General features: G+C 40.6%; 1 protein-coding gene across 2 annotated transcripts; it reads right to left on the reverse strand.

The window, feature by feature from the left end:
* Positions 1-967: 967 nt before the first annotated feature.
* On the reverse strand, positions 968-12,545 carry fam76b (family with sequence similarity 76 member B). Of its 2 annotated transcripts, XM_062536823.1 has the most exons (10): positions 12,033-12,545; positions 10,197-10,261; positions 10,038-10,092; positions 9,305-9,460; positions 8,890-9,074; positions 4,424-4,474; positions 3,126-3,203; positions 2,818-2,953; positions 2,474-2,575; positions 968-2,345 (listed from the first exon to the last, which is right to left on the reverse strand). In XM_062536823.1, exons 1-10 carry the CDS (start codon positions 12,117-12,119, stop codon positions 2,256-2,258), a joined length of 1,005 nt encoding a protein of 334 aa, XP_062392807.1. In that variant the 5' UTR covers positions 12,120-12,545; the 3' UTR covers positions 968-2,255. The 2 variants fall into 2 exon arrangements, with proteins under 2 accessions (XP_062392807.1, XP_062392808.1); XM_062536824.1 differs by lacking the exon at positions 4,424-4,474.
* Between the last annotated feature and the right edge of the window lie 499 nt (positions 12,546-13,044).

The raw sequence follows: 13,044 nt of genomic DNA on the forward strand, positions 1-13,044 counted from the left end.
ATCATCAAAGGGGTATAGAAGAATGACTACATGGAGGAAATGCTGACTAGTAGGCCGATACCAGATGAATTGTGTTCCAAGATAATATTGCTAGATTAAATTCACACAAACAAATTCTTTGTTGGGTTACGAAATATTCCTAAAGGTAATGGCATATTTTTTTAAAAAAATGCAAAGATTATGGAAACTTGTTTACAAGGTTAGCAAATAAACAAAGTCAGCGCTAAAGGCTGCTATTTAGACTTTGGAACATCACCATCCGATCCTCTCTGTCCTTCAATATACTGCCTGGCAGCTTTGAAGATTGTTGCTAAAGACCATCCAATCCAATCCAAGACACATTCGCTAGCATCCATAGAAACACTCATGCCCATACTGACTGGATAGCATGTTATACTTAAAAATAATAAAAATAAAATAGGTCAGGGAGCTGTACGAGAATTGGAGAAGTGAAGCTGTATGAGTTCTGGAAATGTGCCTGGGTTTTTTTTATTTATTTCCCTAGACTTCAGCCTGTCACCTTTCTTTGTCCTCATTAAAACCAGAAGCACTGAGAAAGAACTTATGTAACTTTATGGCTCTTGCTGTGCTGATTTGACACAGCTCTTTACACACACTAACCTTTCTTCACTCACGGTGAACAGTGTTTTTATGCCAAATCAAGGAAATGTGTCAAATTTGTAACTGGATTTATTAAATATTTGATGCAGAAAAAATACATGTTGAATGTTAAATGGATATTGAACTGTTGCTCAATTCTCCTTAAACTTTTAAGTTAGAGAATGTGTATTTGCATGTGAAGTGTTTGAAGGGGTCTTTGTCCTGGTCTTTTCATAAACTAGGCTTCCAAAATTGTGGTTAATATTTTACACTCTCATACTGGAATGCATAAGAAAGCATTTTTCTGGAGACGCACATGACAATATGAATGCTTTTGTATTTGAGTATCCAAATGAAATAGGATACATAATTTTCTGGATTTTATTTTGAAATGGTCAAATACTTTGTATATCGCAGTATCACATACAAATGCTCAAATAAAAGGGAAATTTGACTCAAGTCTGTTTACATGTCTGCTTCTTAAAACCATAAAAAACTTCACAAATAAAATGTACTTTTAAAATACTATTGTACAGATCCAATTCCAGAGTACTGTGGATGTGCCTATTTGTGCCAATCACACACACAGAGAAACGCAGTAGAGTTATCTGATGTAATATCCCTGGGTTTGGAAGTAGTAAAAAAAGGTGATCCTAGACACCACAGCAAGAAGTTCATCCCTCAGTCCACACACATGGAAAGAGAATGAGAAAGGAGGAGAGAAAGACAGTTGTAGAAAAGAGTGAGGAGAGAATACATAATTGTGTTTTGTACAGTGCAGGAAATAATACGTATTTAAAAGTGAAAGAATGAGACAAAGAGGGAGCTTTTATAAAGTGTTACCTATTGGACTACCATTTAGTCAGCCTGGCAGTATAGACACACTAAACCCATCATTATAAATACATAAGGCTGTCCCACAGTAAACCAAATAAAATTGTGTGGATATTTCTTACAAATCAAAGACAACAGAATAATATGGTAATAACAGGCTTAAAAGTACAATACCGTTCAGGAGTCATGCATCTATACAATCGTTCCACGACAGAAAGAGTGTACGAGACATTGGGGGTAGGGGAGCGGGGTCTGGGAGTGAAGGATAAAAATATGCTCAACAGACATGACCAGTCTCTCACCGATGAGCTGTCTTTGCATACAAGGTCCTGGGCTGGACAAAAGAAGTGGGGGAAAAAAAATATCCACTTGCACATCTCCATGATTCAGGAATACGAGTGAAGATGTATACATGATTAAAACGGAGGACCAAAAGAAAATGAGAGAACAGAGAACAAATGACAAAAAAACCCAATAACATCTCTTTTTTGCATATGAAGTATTGACAGTAAAGACATTAAAACATAAATGAATAAATACAGACAGAACCTAAAAAAAATATGGTGGGTGAACCTGACCTGCCTCGGCTGTTTACAGTCTACCCAACTATTTGTGGAGGTCTTCGACATGTCCTACCGGTCCAAAAAAACGTCAGCAATTCCATGAAAATCCTGTCAAAAATATTTTAAAAGAATCTAAAATCTGTGACAGCTTCTGTTTATTTGAACGAGGAAAAGAAATCGATCAAGCTTCGAGAGCGCACACACTCTTATCTCAAAGTGACAATACGGTGAAGCCCGTCCTCATGCCATTGATTTGTGTTATGGCAACAGGAGAGAACTTCCAGAGCGATCAAACTTCTTCCCTTTGGAAAGTGCAGCCACTTGTTTCATCAACTCGCGATTTTTGGCCTGGTAAAATATCACAGGAGACAAAAAAATTGTAAGTTACACGTGTTCACAAATGTTTACAATATTCGTGGCCATTATTTTGGTGTTCTTCTATCCAGTCTGTTTAGCCCGGTGCTGAGGAGACATACCTGTTGCTGCTCCATGGCCTCCTTATGGGCTTTCTCCATGTTGTTCATCTTCACCCTCATATTTGACTCCTGGTACTGAAAATCTGCCTTCAGCTCAGTGAGCTGTGAACAGAAGTGAAACATTTTTTAAAAACATGAAGGAAAAAATATGCACATCATATTGATTCTAGACAGTGTACTTGCACAGAGCAGCAACAAATCATCGTCTCCATCATCCCTTCTGAGCTGATTTTGTTTCTGTTACTCAAACTTCCGGAACTTGGTCACTCATTCAGACTAATTCTCAAGAGTTGTAAGACAACAATGAGGGCTCCACTCAGGAACGCAAAGGGAGGAATCAATACCTTCCGGTCCTTGTCCAAGATGGTTTGATCTCGCTGCTGCAGAAGTCTCTTAAGACCCATCACCTCCTCCTTCAGCTGGCTGATGAGGATGAAGTTGTCAGTTCCTCCTGAATCCACAGACTGGGCAATTGAGCTGCTGCAGGATTTAAAAATGGATGCAAGGACAGAAAGGAAACAATCAGATCATATGATTTAAAGGAGAGAAGGGCACCAACAGCAATGTCAGCAATGTATTGATAAAACTTCTGAGAGGTCTAGAGTTGTTACAGGGGAGGCTCACTACTGCATGGCTTTCTCTGCTTCAGTACCTGTCTCCATTTGATGGCTTCATCTCTAGCTTTGGTTTCTTCTTTGGAGTCTCCTTCTGAATGGAGGATGATTTGTGGCTGTGACGATACATAATTAACACATTTGTTTACAATGGGAAGACAATCACAATCAAAAACCTTTACTACATATTTGTTATTTCATTAACACATCCCTCATACCATGACGGAACAATATCAAACATTGCTTCTCAATACTGCCACCAACCAGACACTAGAGGTAGTACCAGTTCTCAAGTCAGTGGGCCTCATGCAAGAACAAAGCATCATTGTCCAACTGAAAACTGTAATAGGTCAATGGGAAGGTTCACAACAATCATTCTGCCAGAGACTCTTGACGATTATGCCAGTAAGACTGCATATGCTAATACGTCAAGTATTATACTTCAATCAACACCGGCCCCCTTCTGTCAACAACCTCTCAGTTTGTTGTAAAATATATATTACAAAATGAAACGGTTAGCTCCTAAAATGTAAATGTAAGTGGCAGTGCTGCATTAAAGGTATTTTCTTATGTTGTCTGAAGCATATCTGACGTGCACATTTTATTGAACATCCTGCACAATCATCAATGAGTGATATTTGCTGTCTGATTTGGCAGAGAGCATGTGTTATTCAGTAGTACAGTAACTTTGTTCAAACAGGTCTTCCTTTTGAAAAGGGGAGTAGTCATTTCATGGTATCGTCATGTGTCAACAGCAACTCATCACAAACTTTGCCTTTGTCTATCTTTGTCTTTGTCTCCTATGTAAATAAGAAATTATGACTGGAAATAAATCTAGCAAATCAAGAAAAGCTTAAGAAGGATAATCATACAGCAACATTAGTCAAATATTCACATAAGATGTAATGGACTAGTCAACAACCAATCAGTCAACAACCAATCATTGTTCAAAAACAATTTGAAACAGAAGACATCTGTTTACAGCTGCAAGATATTCTCCAGAGCACTACATTTTTCACAACAAACCTGTTTGCAAGAGTGGTCCTTGTATGAGGCCCATTGAAACAAAAACAAAAGAAAATAGGCGTACACTGTTCATAGACTAATAGACCATTTCAATCTGTTCTTTGAGGGTTTCCGTGAATGTGCCACAGGAAATGCCTTTGGACTGCAAGTTGGTTTAATCACCCTTTCAACTGCATAATCAATGTTTTGGCTTAACATCTCATTATATGCATCTCTTCCTTTTTTAATACGCACCGTGTGTGACTTTGACTGTGTGTGTGTGAGTGTGTGTGCATGTGCGCATTCGTGAGTATTTGCATCCGGTCCTCACCTCTGCTTCCATAATCCCTGCTCTTGCTCTGGACTCAGGCTACCACTGAGCCTAGAAGATGTTCCACAGACAGAGCGGAGGGGAGGAGAGAGAGAGAGACAGAGAGACAGAGAGAGAAGAGAGTAAACAACTCAATTCCACTGTGGATTCTCTCAGCGAGTCATTCAATACACGACCGCCCGGTCATTCACTGGCATGGCATCTCGCCCCAGATACACAGGAGTTATGATGGATGCTGCTGTATGTCAGAGGCGTCAGATGCCAGTTCATGCCCACTGTTTTCCATCAAGGGCTCCTCGATGCCCATTTGGACTAAACAACGTCTAGGCTAACACTGCTAGACTGGAATTGCACTGTGGACATCAAGAAATGCATGCTATCAGACAGCATTGTTGACACCAATAGAAGCAGTGCATGCAAATTGCAAACAGTTCTACTGTTGTATATATGAAAAAGGGCGTTCACAGACCATATGCAATTCAGCCAGGAAAACTCTTGTTGTTGGACACCAGAATGAGAGCAATTTTATGTCTGTGTATTCCAAATCATGCACCAATGTGTTGTGAACATTTAAATGCTTGTTTAGCAGGGAGATTAAAACCGTATACAACCAGGATGGACCAACAATGGACCAACATGGACCAACATGAACCAACATGAACACAGGCACCAGCTCGTCAAGCATCGACAGATGTTCCGACACTCAAGTGTGCCCAAACTGTGATTCAGTAGAAGCGTGACACACATCAACAACAACAGTCGAACAGTGACGTGAAAGATAAAGCTTGTATAGTGTCAACGTTGAAGAACGCAGGTGGTCTACTTTAACTGATGATGGCTGTATCAGTGACAAAAGACACAAAAAAGACTTCATTGATTACCAGCAACACACTGAAAAGCCCAGACAACTCTATCTGCCATTAGTCACCCTTACATTTCCATGAAATTTATCCTCCTATCCCACACCATCTTACAGAGCACATCCAAGAGCTCAGAGGGGCTCAATCTCACTGTTGTTCAGAGTTTTCCCATCAAAATAAAGAGTTAATTACAGTAAACGGCTAGAGAGTTCTGCAGCTTACATAACTTTGCTGGCCAAGTTCAACTACACTTAAAGCCTTAGGCAACAAGACTAATCTGCAGGCTAATGCGTCAACATGAAAACAAAAGCTACTGAGCAGAATACCAAAGAGATACTGAACAGCTATGAAGTAAACAACACTAGAGTGAAGATTTGCAGGCTTAGATGACACAGTGTTGGGACACACCCTGCCCTGAAGTTGACTACAATTTCACTATATACCCATATATAACAGAATATGGAAAAAACACTTTTGAGATCAATACAACACAATAAGTCAAGTAGTGAGCTATACGCCAGTTGATAGTGACACAAGTCTACACTCACCGGCCACTTTATTAGGTACACCGAGCTCCTGTGTCCCCTTCAGGTGCATGTTCCCCTTCGGGTAGCCTTAATTCTTCGTGGCATAGATTGAACAAGGTGCTAGAAACATTCCACCAGAGATTTTGGTCCATAATGACAAGAGAGCATCACACAGTTGCCGCAGATTTGTTGGCTGCACATCCATGATGCGAATCTCCTGTTCTGCCACATCTCCCAAAGGTGCTCTTTTGGATTGAGATCTGGTGACTGTGGAGGCCATTTGAGTAAAGTGAACTCATTGCCATGTTCAAGAAACCAGTTTGAGATGATTCAAGCTTTGTGACATGACACATTATCCTGCTGGAATTAGCCATCAGAAGATGGGTCGCCTACACTGTGGTCATTAAGGGATGGACATGGTCAACAACAATAGTCAGGTAGCCTGTGGCAACGCTCAATTGGTATGAGGGGGCCCAAAGTGTGCCAAGACAATATCCCCCACCCCATACCATCACCACCAGCAGCCTGAATGGTTGATATATAATAGAATAGAATATGCTTTCATGTTGTTGACACAAAACTCTGACCCTACCATACAAGTGTCATAGCAGAAATCAAGACTCATCAGACCTGGTAAAATTTTTCCAAACATCTACTGTCCAATTTTGGTGAGCCTCATTTAGCCAAATTGGTTAGCCTCAGTTCTGTTCTGACAAGAGTAGCATCTGGTGTGGTCTTGCTGCTGTAATTTTTCTGCTTCGTGATTCACCGTTTTGTGCGTTCAGATATGATCTTCTGTTCTGCATACCACTGTTGTAACGAGTGGTTATTTCAGTGACTGTTTTTATGCATTTTTATCATCTCAAACCAGTCTGGCAGCAATCCTCTGACCCCTGGCATCAACAAGGCATTTTCTCCCAGAGAACTGCTGCTCACTGGAAATGTTCTCTTTATCGGACCATTCTCTGTATAGCCTAGAGATGGCTGTACGTGAAAATCCCAGTAGATCAGCAGCATGGATTAAAGTGAAAAAAACTCATCTGACTGAACATTTTTTGTCCAAAAAAAAAGCTATTCAATACTGCACACTGTTGCTTATTAAGAGTGCTCCGAGGGCCGGCCATAGCCCGTTGCCCCCCCCCCCCCCCCCAAAAAAAAAATAGGGGGTTGGGGGGTGTCACTGTCACCCCCGGGAACATTTATTAAATACTGTTATGTAAATGCATAAATTCTGTGCACTTTCAGTCAGAGATTAGGGCCAGCATTATGCCTAAAATGCATGTATGTCTCCAAAACATTCCTCACCTGTTATCAGACATGCATGAAAACAATTAAAACTCACATCCATAGGTTAACGTCAGATAGGCCTAGGCCTCTGTTATTGAAGATTTGGAATAATTGATTTGAAATGTAATATGCTAAAGAATTCTGATGTTTTCTGATGTCAGGATATAATTTGGTGTAACTTTACTTAGTGTGATTAAGTGACATGTTGTTCAATTAAAGGTGCATGTGACTTTAAGACGTTTTAGTTGTTGGGTAAGAACGTGATGCAAGGCAGAAATGTTAGGAGTTCCACGATATTTCTGACCGTGTTGGTCGTATGAGAACTGTGCTGTTTGTTACAATAAACATTCAAGAATATTAACTGGAAGACTAGACGTTTTTATAAGAACACGCGTCAGTCATAGGACTCCTATTATATAAGATTTGTTTATTGGACCTACGACTTTCTCTTTGAAGAAGACAAACTGCATAGACATAGCCTAAGCAACTGGATCCTTTTGAATTGTATAAATTAACCTTGTTGGCTTATTATAATTATTTTTAGAGAAATTAGCAGTTAAACTAAACAGTAGGATAGCCTAATAGTGGCGTGGCGCAGACACACACTTTTCCGTTGTCTGTCTCTGCGTTTCGGGCGCACCCGACTCTATTAATAATGACCGAAAGTAGGCTATATCCATGTTCTTTTTGACTATTCATCTTTAAGCTCCCCAACACTGCCGACCTCTAAGCAGTCTAATTTGATGAGATCGGGGAACTAGCAAGTGCGGACAAGAAGTCATCGCAAACAACGCAGAACTTTGCGCTGCTAGTGCGTGGATGTCTGTCCTCCTGAAGCTATTCTATAGCTTACTATTACAACTGGCGAAACTACTGTTTATTTTCATTTTACTTTTATGAAGAATAATTAGCCCAAATCATAGACTAATTAAACCAAAAAAACTACAGCTTTCCTGAACTTCTGCAAAGCTTGTTTAACCTACAAAAGCCTAATAATAGGCTGTTAAGCATGCGGCTCCAAAGTAGCCTAGGCTATAAATCATGACTATTCTTTCATCTGTTTCAATTGGCCTTTCTCTCGTTTATTATTGTATCATTATGATGATGATGATGATTATTAGTAGTAGCAGCCTAATAGTGGTAGTAGCCTAATGTTCATCAACGCAGTTGCACGAACGCGTTTATTTATTTATTTATTTATTTTGCGCACAACGAAGATTTTAACATAGGCTAAAACACAGGCCTATCACAAAACAGGGTTCAACAAGAGGTGTAACCATCACTGCAGCTTGCAAGGGAGATCGCGCCGCATCCCCCCCCCCCCCCCCCCCCTAAATATTTTCTCCCCGGATCTGCATCAATCTCATGATTGACCTCTAGCGCCTCCGGTTGACGGAAATCCGTCATATGACGGAAAACTTTAATCCATGCAGCAGTTTCTGAAATGTTCAAACCAGCTCCTTTGGCACCAGCCATGCCACATTCAGTGTCACTTAATTCACCTTTCTTCCCCATTCTGGTGCTTGGTTTGAACTTCAGCAGATCATCTTGGCCATGTCTACACGCCTAAATCCATTGAGTTGCTGCCATGTTAAGACAGCTGGTGTCTATAATAAAGTGGCCGGTGAGTGTATATAGACTAGTCCCTCTTTTTCTCTAGTTAATTTCAAACACTCCCATCCATCTAATATCCACCACAAAACAATGGAAGCACACATAATGTCTGCATGTCCTGTCACGAATCTGTTCTGCTAGAGAGCGGGTGGATGGCAAAGCAGGTTAACCGGCTTACTTGTGGTGCGAGCTGCTGTGGCGGTGTTGGTGGTGGTGGTGATGGTGCTGTCTCTGGTGCTCCTTTTCGCTGAGCGATGACGAGTTGGAGTGAGACGAGCCCAGGCCTTTCCGCTGCTCCTTGGTCTTCTGGAGCACGCGGCGATACGACAGAGTACACAGCCAGCACAGGAGCTTCCCATCCACCTGCACAGAGATGATGACACGAGACCAAGGGAAAACTATAAACAAACATCACTGTACAAGCCTTTCAGACCCTTCTGCCAAATTGTAAAACAATGCCACTCAAAACAAATTAAATAATAAATAATGTTTTGGTTTAGAAAGCAAATGTCGTTTGGAGAGCATCAAATTACGAATAAACTGTAAACATTTTGGCAGTGCTCCGGGGAAATTCGAGGCAACGGTAATGTTACCTTTCGCCGCCCTTCCTCTTTCCTGTCGAAGGCACACTGCTGCTTGCACTGCTCGCAGGTCTGTGGAGGGCCATACTTCTTTTCAGAATTTGTGCAGCGTTGACACTTTGTTCCGATGAATGCAGCAATAATGTTGCAATACTGACACGGCTTTGGCTGGAGGAACACACATAGAACACAAAGCGTAAGGGTAAATTCACTCGGTTACACCGCAGAACGGTAACTCAATCCAATCCTCAAGGAAAATGGAAGACATACAACTTGATTAACAGACATTGCATTACACTTTATTGTACCAGTGACTATTATTCAAGTACAAAAGTACTAGGAATCACTTAAACCTGACTTTACAGGTGGTTTGTGGAAATTAAAGTTCAGTCTACAAAATCATTGTTGAATCACCTTAACCAAACCCAACCGGTCTCCTTAACCACACATTGTTGTTCATGGGGTGTCAACATTTCCTTTATAATCTGAACATCTGTGGTCTACAGCAGACCATCCAAGTAAAGTGTGACCCAAAAGTACCCTGTTCAAATTGTGATCATCATATGATCATTTGCATAAATATGTTTAATCTCTGCACTTTGATGAGAATCCTGTGACCCTGCCTGCCCCTACCCCTGACCAATTAAACTATTTGCTCAGCCTCAAGTAAAGAAATGTTTTGGTGGAACCAACAATTTACAAATATATGATATTTGAGCAGATGCAACCCAAGAGGATAACTTACCGTCCCAAACTGTTTCACATTCTGGGCACATTTCTTGCAGATTGTGTTTGTTTTGCTGTGAGACAGAGAGACAACATACTTTGTGAGTGCTGAAATGTGTGCGAAAATATTGGTCTAAAAAGTTGTACAAATAATAATAAAAACAAAACAAAGACTTACCTCTCCTGCTGAAATTCAGACCTGCAGTATGTACATTTAACAATAGGGTGTGCGATTCGACACTCCTGTATATAAAACAAGAAAAAAAACGTTAAATGCATAACAGACACAACAGTGTTTGGACATTTAACCACACCAATCTAAGGCTGAGTCAACAACACACAAATTCAAATATTCAAATTAATTTACTAATTTACTAACTTCTGTCTATGAGATTGAAAGTATTTCTACTTCTCAGTGCTGTATCAGTCTTCAGTGGGTTAAGACTAAAGCATTAGGCTACACTAGAACATAAGTCTGTATTTATAGAAGATAAGCCTGTGTTAACCATTTGGATGCTGACTGCCACTGCCAGTTCTTGTGTGAATATGAAAGGTAATTCACTACAGCTGTAGGCTATTTCATACATTACCAGCTTGGCATACATGCCTTGACATCTTAAATTGATTATTGAAGCATCTTAATACTGCTTATTAAACAGATAATAAACACAACTCTAAATGTCTATTTGTGACTCATGACAAGATGTAAATGCAAACACGTTCACTGTTAACCACAGCTACCAGTTACTAGAAGGTGTTCATTGGAAAATTGAGTGGGCCTACGCCTTGCACTACTGTGTTTACGCAACAACATCGCATCTCAATTCCGCATACTTTGTATTGCACAAGTCATCAATTTAAGACGTAAGAAGCAGAGGATCAAGAAAACATGTTAAACTTTCGTATAGGCAACAATAATCAGTCCCCCTGTTTTGAAAGAGCAGGTACCATATCGACCGACATTCTACCACTGGTTCCACACTGGATGCTACAACGTATGATGGACATAATAGCTATGTGTAACGTTGGGGAGAACCAGTGTAACGATTAAACTGTTTTGAGATTGAGGCTTAGCTACAAATGACGCCATGCAGCCTACTGTGAACCTCACGTGTAGCAACTTAAAGGGGCCCTAATACACACTTGACAGCTTGCACAAGATATGGCATTCTGTCTTAAAGTATTTTATAAACAAATACTATAAGTTATTGAAGTTTGGTGCATTATCAAAAATATGCGGAGACCACGGATATTGCTTAGCATTGCCTACTGACGTTGACGTACATTTAGTATCTATCGTCAACGTTATTCAGACAACAACAGTCGGAAACAAGTCGGCTGTGAAGCATTACTTGAGGCTTTCATCACATTCACGTGTTTAGTCTCGAAACAATTGTAACGTAAATGCAGAAACAGTAATTTGACATGCTACATGATGACAATGTGGCCACGGGAACCAGAAGCTCATACTAGTGCATTTAAAACAAATTACTTAAGTTGGTTAGCCAACGTAGCTAATGTTAGCTGTCAAAGTTCTAATGTTAGCTGCCGCTGGTGAGATAACACAAGTTTGATTTGGGTTATTACAAGACTATGGACACAAAATAACACAAGACATTTTGGTACTGCGTTCTACCGGGACTGTTTAAGATAAACATCACATACTGTTGTGTCAGTGTTAACAAAAACTAACGTTACCAGCACCAAGTCGCTGGCTACCTTTACAAGGCTAGCCATTATCCGGTAACGTTAGCATCCCTGCTAGCCAGTGAACAGACAGCCATTTGTCCTTCTATGCATGCTAACCCTGGGGTAGCTTAGTTGCTATTTCTAGCTGGGAAAACTGGCATTACATAATATGATAAAACCCTGTCTTTTTCACAGGGGTGATTAAAGGACTGTATGACTCAAACAACCTTTATCATAAAAGCCTGTTTTAAGATCGCCACATATTTGAACATTTCCAAAGGAAGATATAAGTTAACGTTAATTGAGTATGTACACAGATCCAAACCTTGCACAGTTGTTGTCCCTGGGATAGCTCCTCGAACGGATATCGCTGGTTACATTTTGTACACGCGTAAAGGGCCGATGTTGCCATTCTCACAAAAACACAAGACACGCCAAGTCGAACTCCAAGATTGTCAGAAAGCCACACGACCGATACAAGACAGTCTGTCAACTGGATGGTATGACAGACAAATCCAATTTGAAAATAAACAAACGAGCCAAAACTGATTTGAGATTATAACTGGGGCTAACTTCGCTATGTAGACAGCTACTTTTAGCTAGCAATGCTAGCTCCCAAAACATCTAACGCTAAGTAACAGATTGTTGATTTGATGAATAACTAGCTTGTTTCCCTGCAAATATCTAACCGGATCGGCACACACCGTGCCACTCAAATATCATATTCGCTATCTATCTGTTTAAATAGCAATATCTGGAGTTAAAAGCCTCTGTTATTTTCCCTTTCTCCGTCTTCAGCGCATCCGTGTCGTCGTCACGCTGACCGGAAAACGCTCAGCAACGACAAAGGATAGGCAAGAAAGCCAATCACCATTCACCCAAGGTGGGCGGGAATCGGCATTTGAATTGTTTAAGCCAATGGTATGAAAAGGAACACTTCTTTGAAATCTGTCCAGCCCAATTTCTGAAACACTGACGATGAACCAGAGCCACGAACTCGGTTCACAAACTTTACGAGCAGAAATTAGGTATGTTAGCACTTGTTACGCCACGTGACCGAAGAGAGGACAAGGGAGGTATTTTGATAAACAGATGTTCATATCGTTACTATACTCAATCCAAATTCTTACATGTATTATATTCAGAGGAGTCAGGGATAGATTACTGAACGGGCCTACCAGGCAGGGGCCCAAGGACTCAGGGGGCCCTGAGGGTCAAGTCAAGTCTCTGTTTTGAGGTCACTGACACTATGTTCTCCACCCATGATATCTGAATTGGGCCCCACAAGTATGTGTGATAAACATACTTTGTAATGCTTCTTTTTTTCACAGCAAGAT

Source organism: Sardina pilchardus, chromosome 5 (assembly GCF_963854185.1).
Source record: "Sardina pilchardus chromosome 5, fSarPil1.1, whole genome shotgun sequence".
Lineage (NCBI taxonomy): Eukaryota > Metazoa > Chordata > Actinopteri > Clupeiformes > Clupeidae > Sardina > Sardina pilchardus.